General features: G+C 40.1%; 1 protein-coding gene across 1 annotated transcript; it reads right to left on the bottom strand.

Annotated features, from left to right (window-relative positions):
- Window positions 1–1,263: 1,263 nt before the first annotated feature.
- LOC146458449 (uncharacterized) lies at window positions 1,264–9,962 on the bottom strand. The gene is made up of 5 exons (XM_085090925.1): window positions 9,100–9,962; window positions 8,703–8,784; window positions 5,921–5,996; window positions 2,730–5,650; window positions 1,264–2,353 (listed from the first exon to the last, which is right to left on the bottom strand). Exon 4 carries the CDS (start codon window positions 5,630–5,632, stop codon window positions 2,732–2,734), a length of 2,901 nt encoding a protein of 966 aa, XP_084947051.1. The 5' UTR covers window positions 5,633–5,650; window positions 5,921–5,996; window positions 8,703–8,784; window positions 9,100–9,962; the 3' UTR covers window positions 1,264–2,353; window positions 2,730–2,731.
- Window positions 9,963–17,701: the final 7,739 nt, after the last annotated feature.

The following is a 17,701-nucleotide window of genomic DNA, read 5'->3' as shown; positions in this document are numbered from 1 at the left end:
GCAATAATGACACAAGAAGACAGCAAAGTGGAAATGGAAATTTTGTGCAAATGGAGTGACGGTAATTTCCGCTCTGACCGGTGGGAACGGAAAAAGTGAAGTACCTCCGAAGATGCTCCATTTGTTCCGAGAAATTTCCGTTTGATCCGCGCCTACTATGTACACTGCAATCGAAGATTTTACCTAAATGGAAGTGACCTGGGTTTAACTTGCCTTACTCAGTTGCTCTAATTGGATGCGCCGCATCGAATACAATTACCGTAAGGTCGACTTCTGCGCGACAAAAGTTGATCGGAAGGCGTCTTTATTTCAATCAAAATCAACTTTGGTGCGATCTTGGTAGCGACGACCGATTCCAACGGGGTCCTTTCTGTCGAACCTTCTTTGCGCGCGCAAGTTTCCTTCTAGTCTGATCACTTGATTAGGCCTTACCCGATCATGAACGTTGTTATCAGAAAAAAAATGCGTGTGTGGTATTCTATGTCTGAAAGGTACGACGTAGGAATCAAGATCAATCTAATCACGTTGTGCGGAAATTTCGGTCGTTCCTTTAGATTTCGCGTTACCTATTTTAAATCAACCAAACCGATTTGAACTGACGCCATTCCACTGCGGCGAACCATTACCGTAACACTTGGTTGCACGCGTAAGAGGTGCTGGTTTTGAACCAGACTTTACCTCAAAGTCTCCCGGGGATGAACACACGAGTCATGCCGCTTGTCATGGCGTTGGCAAGTCTCCCTTTTCCCTCAACGGCAACCTCCAGAGAAGCGAAAAACAAAGCCTCTTGGACACTCGAAGAGTTCCTCAGTCTTTCCGGAAGAAAACTCGAGGCGATTCTTGCGCGTGTCCACACATCGCCTTTTTCGCCCCATTATGTTCTTCTGAAAACAGCGACTAATTTCTGATCTTCTCGGCAGAAACGATCAGGTTTCGCGGTGAAAAAAATACGTCGGTTATCAGTTACAGTTTCCTGGGTTACTCCTTAGACAAAAGTCCGTCTACCACTAAGGGAGAAGTCTAAACACCTAGAAAAAGAAACCGATAAAAATTGGCATTCCCAAATAAAGGTAACTTTATAATGTGTCCCGTGTTGTGAAATGGATAAATCGAAGACTCGTCCCCAATCGTAAAGACGCGCCCAGCTCGAGCGCACTTTCGAGTTCGGTCCCACGCTTCTGATGTTGTCATAAGGCTTCGATCGCTCTAAAAGCACGATGCGGCCTGAGAACAAGGCTATAGAGAGGAAGACTAAACAAAAAGTCTTACTGAATAACTTTATTCACCAAACTAAATAAATATTTTACATTACAAGGAATCGCAGGGTGTCTTCGTGTAATTAAATTTCAATTAGTCCTTATCCAGCTACTAATACAAGGAATGATGCAACTGAAATTAACCTCGTACCTAGAGATCAATGTTTCTCTTGAATTCACTAAAAGCAAAACTAGTCACTGCAATCAAGGAGCAAACAATATTTTGCAGAAAAGAGCAATTTTCAGAACTTTCTCGTTTGCTTTGGTTTTGCTTTACTGTGATAAGATGGCAAAGTGCGCGCTATTTTATCAACCAATGGGAAGTCGAAATAATCAGAAATAATCGTGACTCGGCTGCACGCGTTTTCCCGCGCTTGGCGCCTGTTACATGTATCTGCTTCGAATTCTGATTAGCTCATGACGCTATTTACGTCTGTTGTGATTGGTCAGATTGGTTACTTTGGCTTTAGTTTTACGACACTAGATTGAAAACCGCTCTCATTATATACTACATATGAATGCTTCACAAGTCAGTATGATGACCGGGGCTCAAGCTAATTAATACCAGCTACCCCGATAGAAACGATAATGCTAAAAGTAACTGAAAAGAAACCCTGACTTGACCACTGTACAGATTGGTTCCTAGATTTGCCCGTCATACAGGACCATTTCTAAACTATCTTTCTCATGATGAATGAAGGATACTGCAAACATCGAAATACGCATAAAGTTGTCCAATTTGACTATGGTCTATTTTTTAAAATGTTAAAAGTATCACTAAAACAGTTCATTGTTCAATTCATTTGCAAATGTATAAAATATCCAGTGTTGCCGCTTACCAGCGTCAAACGTTGGTGGCAAGATTTTTTTCCTCTTGGGAAACTGAAGAAACGTTTTACGGGAACCAACTGCACTGAATAATAACAATAACAGCCAATAAAAGAGTGCGCGAACACCAGGCAGTAAATCTCTTTGGCGGACGCTTTCTGTTCAGGTGTTGGTGTGTCTTGCATCTCAATTAGTACATTGTTCAGTACTGAGATTCCCGCCTGAAGGGAAGGGCTTATTTGTCGGCGCCAAAGCGGACGGTAAAACATCTGCAACAAAAAACAGATCGCAACACAGCTCTTTAGAACCTCTACCTTCATTACACAGCTCTTTTGTGTCAGGGATACGGTCCATTGTTTCTGTTTTTCAGCCACAAAAAAAATCCCTTCTAGAAGGGTCGGTGATAATTACCTATTTTTTAAACTAGGAATAGGAGACGAGACAGTGCTTTCATAACTGCATCAACCCACTTCCCCGCCTATTTACTGATCAGTGTAGAGAATGTTAATAAATAAGACAAAAAATAGAGTACCTTCAGTCACAAGAACAACTCGTTATTTTCTCTTCTCAAAACAATAACATACACCTCAAAAAATATTTTGGCGTTTCCGCTAATTCTCTAGATCCAAATGAATTTCCACTAACCTTTACTTTCCAAAATCAAATGTCACGTCATCTCCAATTAGCATAAATGGCGCCCACTGTTCCACGTCTGAAAAGCCATTAGCTCTCATCCACTTCATGGCCTGGTGAAGAGATTCACTGGCACTTTCACCACCAACAAGATGTTCATAGAAGCGGCTCATAAACTGTTCTGTTGCTTTATCTTGTATGGCCCACAGGGCCACCAACACTGAGCGTGCACCGGATCCTAAGAATGCCCGAGCGATTCCAACAACTCCCTCGGATCTAATCTGTCCATCTGCACTGTGACAGCAGCTTAGGACTACCAGTTTGGCTGTCAGACGAACTTGTGAAATTTCAGCCATTGTCAGCAAGTAATCTTGTTCTTGTGGAGTCCCGTTAAAAGGGCGGGGAGGGGCAAGAGCAATTTCTCCTCTTTCGGCATCACCATGGGCAGCAAAATGTATCAGACCCACTGAGTGTATGCTTTGAAGAACCGCTTGCTTTGTTGCGTGCTCTCCCAACAAAGGCTGAACTCCCAGCAGTCGTCCAATCATCTCTGCTTCCTTTTTGGCACAAGACAATGGCGATATCCACTTACGATGTCCCTTGTAGGTCACGTGACCAACCTGAGGATCACCCACTATCAGTGCACCGGTCTGACTGTGATAGTCTGCTGGACTGTCCTGGATGAGCTTTAAAGTAATCAGCGAAGGGACAGTGCGGAGCCTGAAAGACTCTGACAAATACTTCCCACTTTCATCCTTGAAAGCTGCAAATGGAACTTTGTACAGGATGCGATCAGGAACAATGATGATTTCGGGTTCGTCAAGTAAGTCAGCCACAGGAGTAATGATTATTTTGTAACATTCAGAAAGACTCGGTGGTTCGTGGAATTGATTTTCATCGTCGTCTTCTGTTACGATGGAACGAGCATCTTCTTGGCTACATTCATGAGATGACTCACAGGTCAGATGAGTGATGTTTGAAGGAGACAATGATCGGTCTTCGTATTGCCCCTGAGATAGACGAGGAAACTTTCTAAAGGTCACATCACCAAAAACTTCATTCACCTTGTCTTCTCCTTCTTTGTTGCCAAACCTGTCATTGATGCCCATTAGTTTGAAAAGAATCACTTTGTTTCGTTTGATAACCCACAAAAATAAAAATCGATGGAAATATGAGATGTATAAACAAACATGGCCACTTTCTTTAATGATCTTTTCTATGCCAACCCATGACTCTTGGTCAACTGATATTTGTGTTTCCACACGATACCGAACCGACATCAGGTCTGCCAGGGCTCTAGCTCGTCCAAGCTCTACAACGTGAAGAGCTTCATAATGTTTCCCAGTCACACAAAACAATAAACTGAGAATCTGATATGAACAAGTTTGCGTGTCTAAAAAAGAGATCTTAAATTGGTCGTTGTCTCTTAAAAAAAACCGGATTTCCTCGGACGTTTTCATGCTTTCAACGAGATTTGACACTGCTTCATCTACGTTTTCTTTCAAACAGAGTGCGTCTAGCGTAAGGTTTAAGTGACTATCAAACCGCAGTTCAATGTCTCCAATCTTGTAACTAAGCTCTAGCGCCTTTTCGTGAAATTTCTTAGCCTTGGAGTATTCACAGACATAGCCAAACACTGTTCCTAGTTTTCCGTAACAGTGTGCCTCCACTTGTTGGTTGCCAATTTGTATTGACATCTGAAGTGCTTTCTGAATAAAGTTTTTAGCCTTATCGTATTCATGGAGAGCGCAAAATACTGTTCCTAGGTTTCCGTAACATGAAGCCTCTCCTTCTTTGTCGCCAATTTCTTTGTGGATAGCAAGTGCTTTCTGATGATGTTCTTTAGCCTTGATATATTCACTGAGGGATTGAAACACAGTTCCTAGGTTTCCGTAACAGGATGCTTTTACTTGTTTGTCGCCAAATTCTGTGCTGATATCAAGAGCTTGCTGATAAAATTCTTTAGCCTTGACATAGTCATGTAAAGAATAAAACAAAGTTCCCAAGTTTCCGTAAACTTTTGCCTCTACCTTCTTGTTGCCAATTTCGTTTGTGATCTGAAGTGATTTCTGAAGGAATTCTTCAGCCTTGACATATTCACCACGAGACTTAAACACAGTTCCCAGGTTTGACAGGTCTGTAGCCTCTCCCTCTTTGTCGCCAATGGCTTGTCTGATTTTAAGTGTCCTCTCAAGAATTTCTTCAGCTTTGTCATATTTACCACGAGACATACACAAAATCCCCAGGTTTCCGTAACATAATGCTTCTCCGATTTTATTGTCAAGTTCCTTCATGATATTAAGGCCTTTACGAAAATGTTGTTCAGCCTTGACATATTCGCCGAGAGATTGAAACACACCTCCCAGGTTTGAATAAACTGCTGCTTCTCCGTTTTTGTCCCCAATTTCTTTGCTGATCTGAAGTGCTTGCTGGAGAAATTCTTCAGCCCTAGCATATTCACCGATAGAATGGCACATAATTCCTAACTTTCCGTAACATACTTGTTCTAATCTCCTTTCGCCAGTTGATATCATGATGGAGAGTGCTTTCTTGTACAGTTCTGTTGCTTCTGTATATTTACATTGACGCTCATACAATGCTGCCAAATGAATAGTTACCTTTCCTTCCTTGTCTCTGTCTCCAGACTCGCGGAGTAATACTATATGCTTCCTACCCCATTGTATGGCGCTTGTGTAATCATTGATAAGGGCGTAACCATTGAAGATTAGAGAATAAGCGGAGCTGTAAAGTAATTTGACAGATGTTTGTGTCATATAGGGGGCGATGCTGTTGATGAGAATCAAGCATTCTTTGCCTAACTCGATGGCTTTTAAAACGCGGCTGGTATTGAGAAGAAATTGAGCAACATACATTCCAATATTGATGGTTTGCATTACTTTGTTGATGTTGTCCATAGCAGGCTCTTTTAGAACCTAGAGAGAAAAAAATAGTACAGCCAAGTGAAATGATGTAATGTATTCCTCAAGAAAATTGCAAAACGGTTTTAAACAAGCTAAGTCTAAGAATGACGTCATTTAAAGACTTCTATTTCTCACGTGTCTATTTAGCCTCGGGTGATGATTGACATGTCTCGTGTGATCGATTTCTTCAGGGATTATATGCTGCTAATAAAAACTCAGTTAATATTTACAAACATTTCAGACACTATGCTACAGAAATAAATTCCTTGTTTTAGAGCTTACCGTGTTTCGAGAAGTTTTCTTTCTGTATTTATAAATTCAAATTAGCGGGCATACAACCAATCAACCGGGACTTTCCCTAAAAAATAGTGAAAGATGCAAATTAAGCTCTGGTTTTCCTTTCACGTTTATAAGAATTTAAACGAAAAATACTAAAAGAGTCAGTGTAAGAGGAGCAGAGAAAATACGACTTGATGAAATATTGTCCTCGATCCAAAAAAATCTGTTTTATAGAGAACAGAGAATGTCACTTGTGACAAAACGTTAGTTTTATTATGACGGGCTGGTACCATTATTTATTTGAATATAAGTTCATTTTTGTTGCTTTTACTGAAATTTCACTCACTCAAACGAGAAATGCTTTTCTTTGTTTGTTCTTACTTACTCCTTTGGTCGTTATCACTTTCAGGGTACCATACATGATACAGTTACTCAGCTGTGCTCTGTTTCAGATTAAAAATTTAACACAAATTGGTTCGATTTCTTCAATCATTCGTTCAAATTGGCAGACATATAAACGAGATCATACAGAACCGCAACAATAGACCCATTCGGCTAACGATATGTTGTACCCAATTCAAATCCTTTGGGCATAAAATGTTTTGTTCTAAGTATTTCCATATCATTTAAATATGAATGCTAAATTAGAATGCAAATGCAATAAACAAAGAATCTTAACCCCGGGGTATCTGAATTGGGTACAACATTGCGTTAGCCGAATGGGTCCATTCTCTTCACAAATAACAATTGATCGAATTAAGGGACCGATCGTTCATTACGTCCTAGGGGGGGGGGGGGGGGGGGGGGGCGGTGGTTTTTGAGGGGGGGGTAATTTTTTTAAACGAGTTATTTTTTTTTTTTTTGGGGGGGGGGGTAATTTTTTACCTTGTACGAAAAGTGAGGGGGGTAAAATTTTAAGATATGCAAATGGTACCAACTAAATGTATTTAGCAATCATTTTTTTCATCCATTATAGAGTTGGTAAAATCGACTAGATACTTCTCCATATCGCTACTATTCTTCAGGGCCCAGTTGCTCGAAGCATGGTTAGCGCTAACCCGGGTTAAATACCATGACAACCTATAGGTTTTAATACCTCTTAACCAATGGTTAGCGCTAACCATGCTTCGAGCAACTCAGCCCAGAGCGACAAAGATCTTGCATGTAATAGGTTGAGTAATGACATAGACAAGCAAACGGTGTATTTCATCAAGCAGTTTGTCTCTGAAGTTTTGTTTATCTGGTCAAAAAAAATTGACCAAAAGACGAATAGAGATGGTAGGCTTCTTCAAAATCTATATATCCAGAACCATACATCGAATGCTCCTGTACTGCTCTCAAACCCCGAGCTGCTTTGACCTTCTGTGTACCTTCTTTTGACGACTGAAGAATAGACTCCAGCAATAACAAAACATCGTTATTATCAAGACATTGAAGAGAAATTCTAAGGTACGTTCCCTTACTTGAAATTTCGCCTAACTTCTGATTGTTTCTCTCGCCAGTTCAGATTCAAAGAGCTAGCGATTTCCTGCATGTAAGCAAGCGTTGTGCCCTGGAACTTCCCAGGCCAACCATGGGGGGGGGGGGGGGGGGGGGTAAGATTTTCAAACTGTCATTGCAGTGGGGGGTAAAACATTTGTTTGAAAAATTTTTGGGGGGGTAAAATTTTCATAGACTCTATTTTTTAGAAAACCACCGCCCCCCCCGCCCCCCCCCCCCCCCCCCCCCCCCCCCCCCCCCCCCCCCCCTTAGGACGTAATAAACGATCGGTCCCTAAAGCAGCTAAAACGTTAATACCCCGTATTGCTTTGCCTCTTGACTGCTCAAGATACACAAGATCAATTTATACCCACCAGGACGCACTTCCTTTTACATGCAGCTAGAAACCGAAAGTAGTTTAGGCTGATGTCGAAAAAAATTTATAAAGGAACTATTTGTTTCAATAGCTAATAGGCTTCTCGAACTGGTTGTCACATAAATATAACCAAAACCATCTGCTCTATGATTCTGTTTTGCTTTTTCGTTTCAGTTATTTCTTCTATTTCTCGCGCGTGTCTATTTTTCCTCGGGTGATGATTGACATGTCCCATGTGATCGATTTCTTCAGGTAATATCTATCCTGCTAATAAAAACTCAGTTGATATTTATTAACAAGTCAGACACTATGCTACAGAACTAAATTCCCTGTTTTTGAGCTTACCGTGTTTCGAGAAGTTTTCTTTCTGTTTTATAAATTTAAATTAGCGGGCACGCAACCAACCGCGGGACTTTCCCTTAAAAAAGAGTGAAAGATGCAAATTAAGCTCTAGTTTCCCTTTCACGTTTATAAGAATTAAAAAGAAAAAAAAATAAAAGAGTCAGTGTAAGAGAAGCAGAGAAAATACGACTTTATGAAATATTGTCCTCGATCCAAAAAAATGTTTTATAGAGAACAGAGAATGTCACTTGTGACAAAACGTTTTGTTATGACTGGCTGGTACCATTATTCATTTGAATATAAGTTCATTTTTGTTGATTTCACTGAAATTTCGCTAACTCAAACGAGAAATGTTTTTTTTTGTCTGTTCTTACTTACTTCTTTGGTCGTTATCAGTTTCAGGATACCATACATGATGCAGTTACTCAGTTGTGTTCTGATTCAGATTAAGAATTTTACACGAATTGGTTCTACTTTCTCAATCATCCGTTCAAACTCGCAGACATATAAACGAGATCACACAGAACCACAACAAATCACTTCACAAAAAGACAAATGATCGAATTAAAGCAGCTAAAACGTTAATACCTCGTATTACTTTGCCTCTTGTTTGCTCAAGATACACAAGATCAATTTATACTCACCAAGACGGACTTCCTTTTATATGCAGCTAGAAACCAAAAGTAGTTTAGTATGACGTCATGAGTCGAAAATAATTTAAAAAATAACTATTTGTTTCAATAGCCAATAGGCCTCTCGAGCTGGTTGTCTTATAAATAAAGCAAAAACAATCTCCTCTCGTTACTTAAATTCTCTTTTGTTATTTCTCGCGTGTCTATTTTGCCTCGGGTGATAATTGACATGTCTCGCGTGATCGATTTCTTCAGGTAATTTCTATGCTGCTAACTGAATAAAAACACAGTTGATATTTTCAAACAATTCAGACACTATGCTACAAAAATCAATTCCTTGTCTAAGAGCTTACCGTGTTTCGAGAAGTTTCTTTCTGTATTTATAAATTTAAATTAGCGGGCACGCCACCAATCAAACGGGACTTTCCCTAAAAAATAATAAAAGATGCAAATTAAGCCCTAGTTTCCCTTTCACGTTTATAAGAATAAAAACGAAAAATACTAAAAGAATCTGTGTAAGAGGAGAAGAGCAAATACGACTTGATGAAATATTGTATTCGATCCAAAAAAATCTGTTTTATAGAGAACAGAGAATGTCACTTGTGACAAAACGTTGGTTTTGTTATGACGGGCTGGTACCATTATTCATTTGAATATAAGTTCATTTTTGTTGATTTCACTGAAATTTCACTCACTCAAACGAGAAATGCTTTGCCTTGTCTGTTCTTACTTACTCCTTTGGTCGTTATCACTTTCAGCACACCATACATGATGCAGTTACTCAGTTGTGTTCTGATTCAGATTGAGAATTTTACACGAATTGGTTCGGCTTCCTCAATCATCCGTTCAAACTCGCAGACATATAAACGAGATCATACAGAACAACAAATCTCTTCACCAAAAAGCAAATGATCGAATTAAAGCAGCTAAAACATTGATACCTCGTATTGCTTTGCCTCTTGTTTGCTCAAGATACACAAGATCAATTTATACTCACCAAGACGGACTTCCTTTTACATGCAGCTAGAAACCGAAAGTGGTTTAGTATGACGTGATGGGTTGAAGACAATTTATTAAAGAACTATTTGTTTCAATAGCCAACAGGCTTCTCGAGCTGGTTGTCATGTAAATAAAGCCAAAACAGTTATTTCTTCTATTTCTCGCGTGTCTATTTTGCCTCGCGATCGGGCGATGATTGACATGTCTCGTGTGATGATTTTGTCAGGTAATATCTTTGCTGCTAGTAAAAACTCAGTTGATATTTACAAAAAGTTCAGACACTATGAAATAAATTTCTTGTTTTAGAGCTTACCGTGTTTCGAGAAGTTTTTTTCTGTTTTATAAATTTAAATTAGCGGGCACGCAACCGATCAAACGGGACTTTCCCTTAAAAAATAATGAAAAATGCAAATTAAGCTCGGATTTCCGTCTCTGGATTGTAAGTGTTAAGGCGAAAAATACCAAAAGAATCAGTGTAAGATGAGCAGAGCAAATACGACTTGATGAACTTGAAATATTTTATTTCCTCGGTACAAAAAGTCTGTTTTATAGAGAACAGAGAATGTCACTTGTGACAAAACGTTAGTTTTGTTATGACGGGCTGGTACCATTATTCTTTTGAATATAAGTTCATTTCTGTCGATTTCACTAAAATTTCACTCACTCAAACGAGAAATGCTCTTCTTTGTTCTTACTTTCTCTTTTGGTCGTTATTACTTTCAGGATACCATACATGATGCAGTCACTCAGTTGTGTTCTGATTCAGATTGAGAATTTTACACAAATTGGTTCGATTTCCTCAATCATCCGTTCAAACTCGCAGACATATAAACGAGATCATAAAGAACCACAACAAATCTCTTCACAAACAACAAATGATCGAATTAAAGAAGCTAAAACATTGATACCTCGTATTGTTTTCCCTCTTGTCTGCTCAAGATACACAAGATCAATTTATACTCACCAAGACGGACTTCCTTTTACATGCAGCTAGAAACCGAAAGTAGTTTAGCCTGACGTCATGCGTCGAAAATAATTTATAAAAGAACTATTTTGTTTCAATAGCCAATAGGCTTCTCGAGCTGGTTGTCACATAAATAAAGCCAAAACAATTTTTTCTTGTCATTTTAGTTCTGTTTTGTTTTTTCGTTTCAGTTAAGTGAGATTTTGCAAAACAATTCTTGTCTCCTTCTGTATGACAGACGGTGTGATACGCCGTGTTTTATTTTACCTTTCAATGAGTTAGCAACGATCAACCAGCAGTCTTAGTAAAAAAAAAAAAGGAAATGTAGGAATAAGGAACACTTGCGTTTACTTGTGAGCTATTTTTGCCTATTTTACTCCATGATTTTCCTTGTTTGCCCGCAATAATGACACAAGAAGACAGCAAAGTGGAAATGGAAATTTTGTGCAAATGAGCTGACAGTAATTTCCGTTCTAACCGGTGGGAACGGAAAAAGAGAAGTACCTCCTGAGGTCGTCCATTTGTCCCGAGAAATTTGTTTGATCCGCGCCTACTATGTACACCGCAATCGAAAATTTTACCTGAATGGAAGTGACCTGGGTTTAACTTGCCTTGCTCAGTTGCTCTACTTACATGTGCTTACAATTACCGTAAGGTCGACTTCTGTGCGACAAATTGATCGGAAGGCGTCTTTATTTCAATCAAAATCAACTTTGGTGCGATCTTGGTAGCGACGGCTGATTCCAACGGGGCCCTTTCTGTCGAACCTTCTTTGCGCGCGCAAGTTTCCTTCTAGTGTGATCTCGTGATTAGGCCTAACCCAATCATGGGCTCTGTTATCAGAAAGAAATGCATATATAGTATTTTATGTTTGAAAGGTACGGCGTAGGAATCAAGGTCGCTCTTATGTCGTACGTTGAGATTTTGCGTTACATAATTTAAATCAACCGAACCTTACTGACGCTATTCCACTGCGGCGAATCGCTGCCGTAACACCTGGTTGCTCGCGTAAGACGTGCTGGTTGTGAACCTGGCGTTACCTAAAAGTCTCCAGGGGATAAACACACGAGTCATGCCGCTTGTCATGACGGTGGCAAGTCTCCCTTTTCCCTCAAGGGCAACCTTCAGAGAAGCGAAAATAAATGCCTCTTGGATCGACACTCGAAGTGTCCCTGTTTTTCTCGTTATAGTTCCTGTAGAAAACTGGAGGCGATTCTTGCGCATGCCTTTTTTTTTCGCCCCATTACGTTCTTCTGAAAACAGCTTGCGTGGCAGGCGCTAGAGCGTTTCTCGCGCGCCCAATTTTCTCCTCTCCTTTCCCCTTTCTAGCGCCTGCCACGCAGGCTATTCTGAAAACAGCGATTGTTTCTAATCTTCTCAGGGGAAACGATCAGGTTTCGCGGTGAAACAAATACGTCAGTTATCAGTTACAGTTACCTAGGTTACTCCTAAGACAAAAGTTCACCTACTACTAAGGGAGAAGTCTAAACACCTAGACAAAGAAACCGATAAAAATTGACATTCCAAAATAAGGGTAACTTTTTAAAAACCCTAAAATAATGTGTCCCGTGTTATGAAATGGATAAATCGAAGACTCGTCCCCGATCGTAAAGACGCGCCTAGCACGCCCGCACTTTCGAGTTCGGTCCCAAGCTTCCGATGTTGTTCCCAAGTTGTTGCAACGTTCCGATGTTGTTCCGATGTTGTTCCCAAGTTGTTGCAACGTTCCGATGTTGTTCCGATGTTGCTCCCAAGCTTCCTTGCTTATAGTTTGCTTTTATGTTTTGGACCGTAGATCTTTTTAGATCCGATATGTTGTACTTTTTAACATGGTTTGGCCATGTACCTGTGAAGGAAAGTTTTGCTTTTCTCATTTAACTTGTTACGACAGCGACATGATATTTCAGTTCTTTTGTTCATTGTTCGTAGTCACGCGCTACGACGCGCACGGATGTCTCAATTTGGGCCCATCCCGAAATCGGCTACCACGTGCATTTGGTAGAACACTCGACTCGCGTTGGTGTTCTACATTTTGCTGTGCTACACCGTGCTGACGAGAGCCAACCAGCTCGAAACAGCTGTCCACGGTTGCCGCATTCTGTTGATTCTCGGTTTGGTCCTCTATCATGTCGCTGTCGTGTTAAGAGCGGCTGCCTGTAAGAATCGAGAACTGCATTTCAGCGACCACTTGGTCGAATTTCTGATCTTTCGTCTGAAAATACCCTTGGATTAACTATTTTCGAAAATCTTATTTTAAAGTTCCAAGGTATTTTATTTTTTGAGAAAATTGCAAGAGTTTGAAATGCGGCCTAGGTGCGGTCACGGGCCGATGAAAACCGCGAAAATTTAGGTCAAAGGACGAAGCTTCGTTCACGGTGTAAAATTACCCAATGAACTTGAAACTTTACACAAACCTAGACCAACCATCTCACAAGAAAATTACTACAATAAACATTTCAAACTCGCTGGCTACCTTCTAAAGCATGCAGATTTGTGTACGCTACTCAAAATGGCCTTGAAACTAATGCCTATTTTCATTAAAATAAAAGTGTTTCTGGTATGTAATTTTCTCTAAATTAAATCTCATGTCTCGAAAGACGAAGAAAAAAACTTTATTTGTTCCAATTTTCAAGCTCTGATTCAAACTCTTTCCCACTCAAGGAAGATCGAATATGCGTGCGATACTTGCGGACCCTTGCGGCTCGCAATTCACGTCACGAATTATGAGATCACAACCGATTCACAAACACTTGACATCTGGAGGCCGTGAATGTTTCCAAACATCACATATTGGGCCCTAAAACTAATCAGACTGACTGAAGACAGTCATTTAATGTTTTTCGATCCCAGATTTCTTTTCTATTCTGCTCTAAAATAATATATTTATTCCGGTCAATTAGCCTACGAAACATGTGCAACAAATTTGCATACCATTTTGATGTCGCAGGAAAAAAAAGTGCAAATCAAACTTTGCAGCTCTTTTATCTTGTTAAGTGAAGCAGTCGATCAGTAAAATGGAGAAAAACGTGTAACTTTGTTCCTGCCGAGTTGTTTTGAGTGTTCGTTTTTAGCAGCGTCAATAGGCCAGATGAATGTAACACTGAAAAACTGTAACTCGCTATTCACTTCGCTGATGTGGGTATTATAAATGCGCACGTGATACTGGCCAGGCATTTCGGTATGGAATCCTGCGCGTAGAGGGCGCTTTTAGAAACTGTAAATAGTGATAAGTACTGCTTGTGGGCCAAGGTACGACTCCCCAGGTGATAAAAACTTTGTCAAGCTAAAAGACTGTACAAGAGATGCGAGAGCCCGTCTTGCTAGTAATAAGGTTGTTATGGCCCTCACCCGCTCGTGCTAGTAATAAGGTAGTTACGGTCCTCACCCGCTTACGCTTGTAATAAGTTAGTTTTCGTGGCCATCACCAGACAGACCAAAGCTGGCAAGATTCCTATCTTCGCGGAAATTAAAAGAAACTGACAGGAACAACGAGAAAACCGGTTTAGGAAAGTAAACAATAACCACAATTGACGCTAATCGCCAGGGGGGATGTGGGTGGTGGAGGTCGGGTTGGTCGGTGGAGAATTCACTACTCTGATACCCTCAAAGTTACAAATTTTATATTTGTAATTGTGGGGATGGTGGTTATGGATAGATTTTTTTTTTTTCGGAAAAAATCAACGCTCCAGGATCTGCATTACTGTAAGTCAAAAAACCAAAAACTGACACTAATACTTGAACGTTTTTTTTTTATTTATTTATTTATTTTTTTTTTTTTTGCGGGAAAGACCAAAGCTGGAAAGGTGGGCTCTCAGATCCCTTGTACAGTCCTTAAGCTTGACAAGGTCAACATCACCAGGGTAGTTGTAGCTTGGCCCACAAGCAGTACTTTTCTAACGGCCTCTTCATATGATCCCGGTTACCGGGATGGCTCGGTAAGCGGGATGAATTTTGCAGTCCGTTCATATGGGAAATTTCATCCCGGTTACCGAGATGAAAAGTGGTGACGCGGTCAATCGAGCGTGACATTTACCGAACAAGCCCGGCAAGAATTTTTCATTTTTATCGGTTCTACAAACCTCAAAAGTATTATATCTTTATCTCTACTACGAAAAGGAATTATTTTGAACTAGAACATCTCAGAAATGAGCCGTAATAATCAAATATATCCGTTCTAAGACGCGAATGTTTGGTTATGGACTTCATCCCGGTGACCGGGATACCGTGTTCATATGAGAAAATTTTCGTCCCGGACTCCCGAGATCTCGGTCGCTAAAACCGAGATCTCGGTAACCGGGCTGGCCCGCCTTCTCATATGAACCCATCGAATTTTTTACAAAAGAAATAGGAATGAGGCGAGATCTCGGTAAGCGGGCTAGCCCGGTCAACCGGGATCATATGAAGCGCCCTGAACGCGTAACTGCCTAACCAGGATCACGTGCGCGTTACCCACATCAGCGAAGTGAATATCGAGTTACAGTTGTTCAGTGTTACACTGGCTTATTGATTTGCCGGCCGTCGCTGCTAAAAAACGAAAACTCAAAACAACTCGGCAGGAACAAAGTTACACGTTTTTCTCCATTTTACTGATCGACTGCTTCACTTAACAAGATAAAAGAGCTGCAAAGTTTGATTTGCACTTTTTTTTCCTGCGACATCAAAATGGTATGCAAATTTGTTGCACATGTTTCGTAGGCTAATTGACCGGAATAAATATATTATTTTAGAGCAGAATAGAAAAGAAATCTGGGATCGAAAAACATTAAATGACTGTCTTCAGTCAGTCTGATTAGTTTTAGGGCCCAATATGTGATGTTTGGAAACATTCACGGCCTCCAGATGTCAAGTGTTTGTGAATCGGTTGTGATCTCATAATTCGTGACGTGAATTGCGAGCCGCAAGGGTCCGCAAGTATCGCACGCATATTCGATCTTCCTTGAGTGGGAAAGAGTTTGAATCAGAGCTTGAAAATTGGAACAAATAAAGTTTTTTTCTTCGTCTTTCGAGACATGAGATTTAATTTAGAGAAAATTACATACCAGAAACACTTTTATTTTAATGAAAATAGGCATTAGTTTCAAGGCCATTTTGAGTAGCGTACACAAATCTGCATGCTTTAGAAGGTAGCCAGCGAGTTTGAAATGTTTATTGTAGTAATTTTCTTGTGAGATGGTTGGTCTAGGTTTGTGTAAAGTTTCAAGTTCATTGGGTAATTTTACACCGTGAACGAAGCTTCGTCCTTTGACCTAAATTTTCGCGGTTTTCATCGGCCCGTGACCGCACCTAGGCCGCATTTCAAACTCTTGCAATTTTCTCAAAAAATAAAATACCTTGGAACTTTAAAATAAGATTTTCGAAAATAGTTAATCCAAGGATATCTTCAGACGAAATATCAGAAATTCGACCAAATGGTCGCTGAAATGCAGTTCTCGATTCTTACAAGTTTTCTACGCAGTCCAGCCTTGCAGAAATTTGAGTCATTTATATTTTTGGCTGATTAGATCTTTTACAGATCCTGCGTATACCTGCAGCATTTTCGTTGTGCGGTTCAACGGCTTATAGTTTGCTTTGACATAAAGCCGGCTTCGATCGCTCAAAATGCACGATGCAACCTGGGAACAAGGCTACAGAGAGGAAGACTGAACAAAAAGTCTTACTGAATAACTTTATTTACCAAACTAAATAAATATTTTACATTACAAGAAATCGCAGGGTGTCTTCGTATAATTAAATTTTAATTAGTCCTAATCCAGCTGCTCATACAAGGAATGATGCAACTGTAATTAACCTCGTACCTAGAGATTAATGTTTCTCTTGAATTCACTACAAGCAATACTACCCACTGCAATCAAGTAACAAACAATATTTCACAAAAAAGAGCAATTTTCGGAACTTTCCCGTTTGCTTTGGTTTTGCTTTACTATTATTGGATGGCGAAGTGCGCGCCATTTTTTCAACCAACGGAAAGTCGAACTAATTAGAAATAATCGTGACTCTTGGCGCCCGTTACATGTATTTGCTTTAATTTCTGATTGGCTCATGACGCTATTTACGTCTGTCGCGATTAGTCAGATTGGTTACTTTGGTTTCAGTTTTACGACACTCGATTGAAAACCGCTCTATATATATACTGCATATGAATGCCGCACAAGTCGGTATGATGATTCAAGATTATTAATACCAGTTACCCCTATAAAAATAAAAACAGTAATGCTAAAAGTTACTGGAAAAAAACACAGATTTGACCACTGTACAGCTCAAGAAAACTAACCGATATCTTGGTTCCTAGATTTGTCTTTCATATAGAACCATTTCCAATGGCCATTCTCATGTTGACTGAAGTATACTGCAATCGAAAGACGTATGAAGTTGTCCAATTTGACTATAGTCTATTTTAAATGTTAAAAGTATCACTAAAGCAGTTCATTGTTCAATTCATTTTCGAATGTATAAAATATCCAATGTTGCCGCTTACCAGCGTCAAACGTTGGTGGAAAGATTTACACGGGAACAAACTGCACTGAACAAGAACAACAACGGCCAATGAAAGGGTGCGCGAACACCAAGCAGCGAATACCTCTGGCGGACGCTTCCTGTCCAGGTGATGGTGTATCTCACATCTCACTTAGGAGACTGTTCAGCACTGAGGTTCCTGCCTGAAAGGAAGAGCTTATTTGTCGGCGCCAAATCGGACGGTAAAACATCTGCAAATAAAAACAGATTGCAAGGCAGCTCATTAGAACCTCTACTTTCATTACACAGCTCTTTTGTGTCAGGGATACGGTCCACTGTTTCTCTTTTTCAGTCACAATAAAAACAAAGTCTTTTTATGAAGGGTCGACGATAATGACCTTAGTTAAACCAGGAAAAAGAAGACGAGACAGTGCTTTCCTAACTGCACCAACCCACGTCCCCCCTATTTACTAACCAGCTTAGAGAATGTAAATAAACAACACAAAAAATAGAGTACCTTCAGTCACAAGAACAACTTC

The sequence above is a fragment of the Pavona decussata genome, unplaced genomic scaffold (genome assembly GCF_977016875.1).
Source record: "Pavona decussata unplaced genomic scaffold, jaPavDecu1.1 SCAFFOLD_233, whole genome shotgun sequence".
NCBI lineage: Eukaryota > Metazoa > Cnidaria > Anthozoa > Scleractinia > Agariciidae > Pavona > Pavona decussata.
The sequence above is the reverse complement of the archived record's forward strand: the minus strand, read 5'-3'. Positions and strand labels throughout refer to the sequence as shown.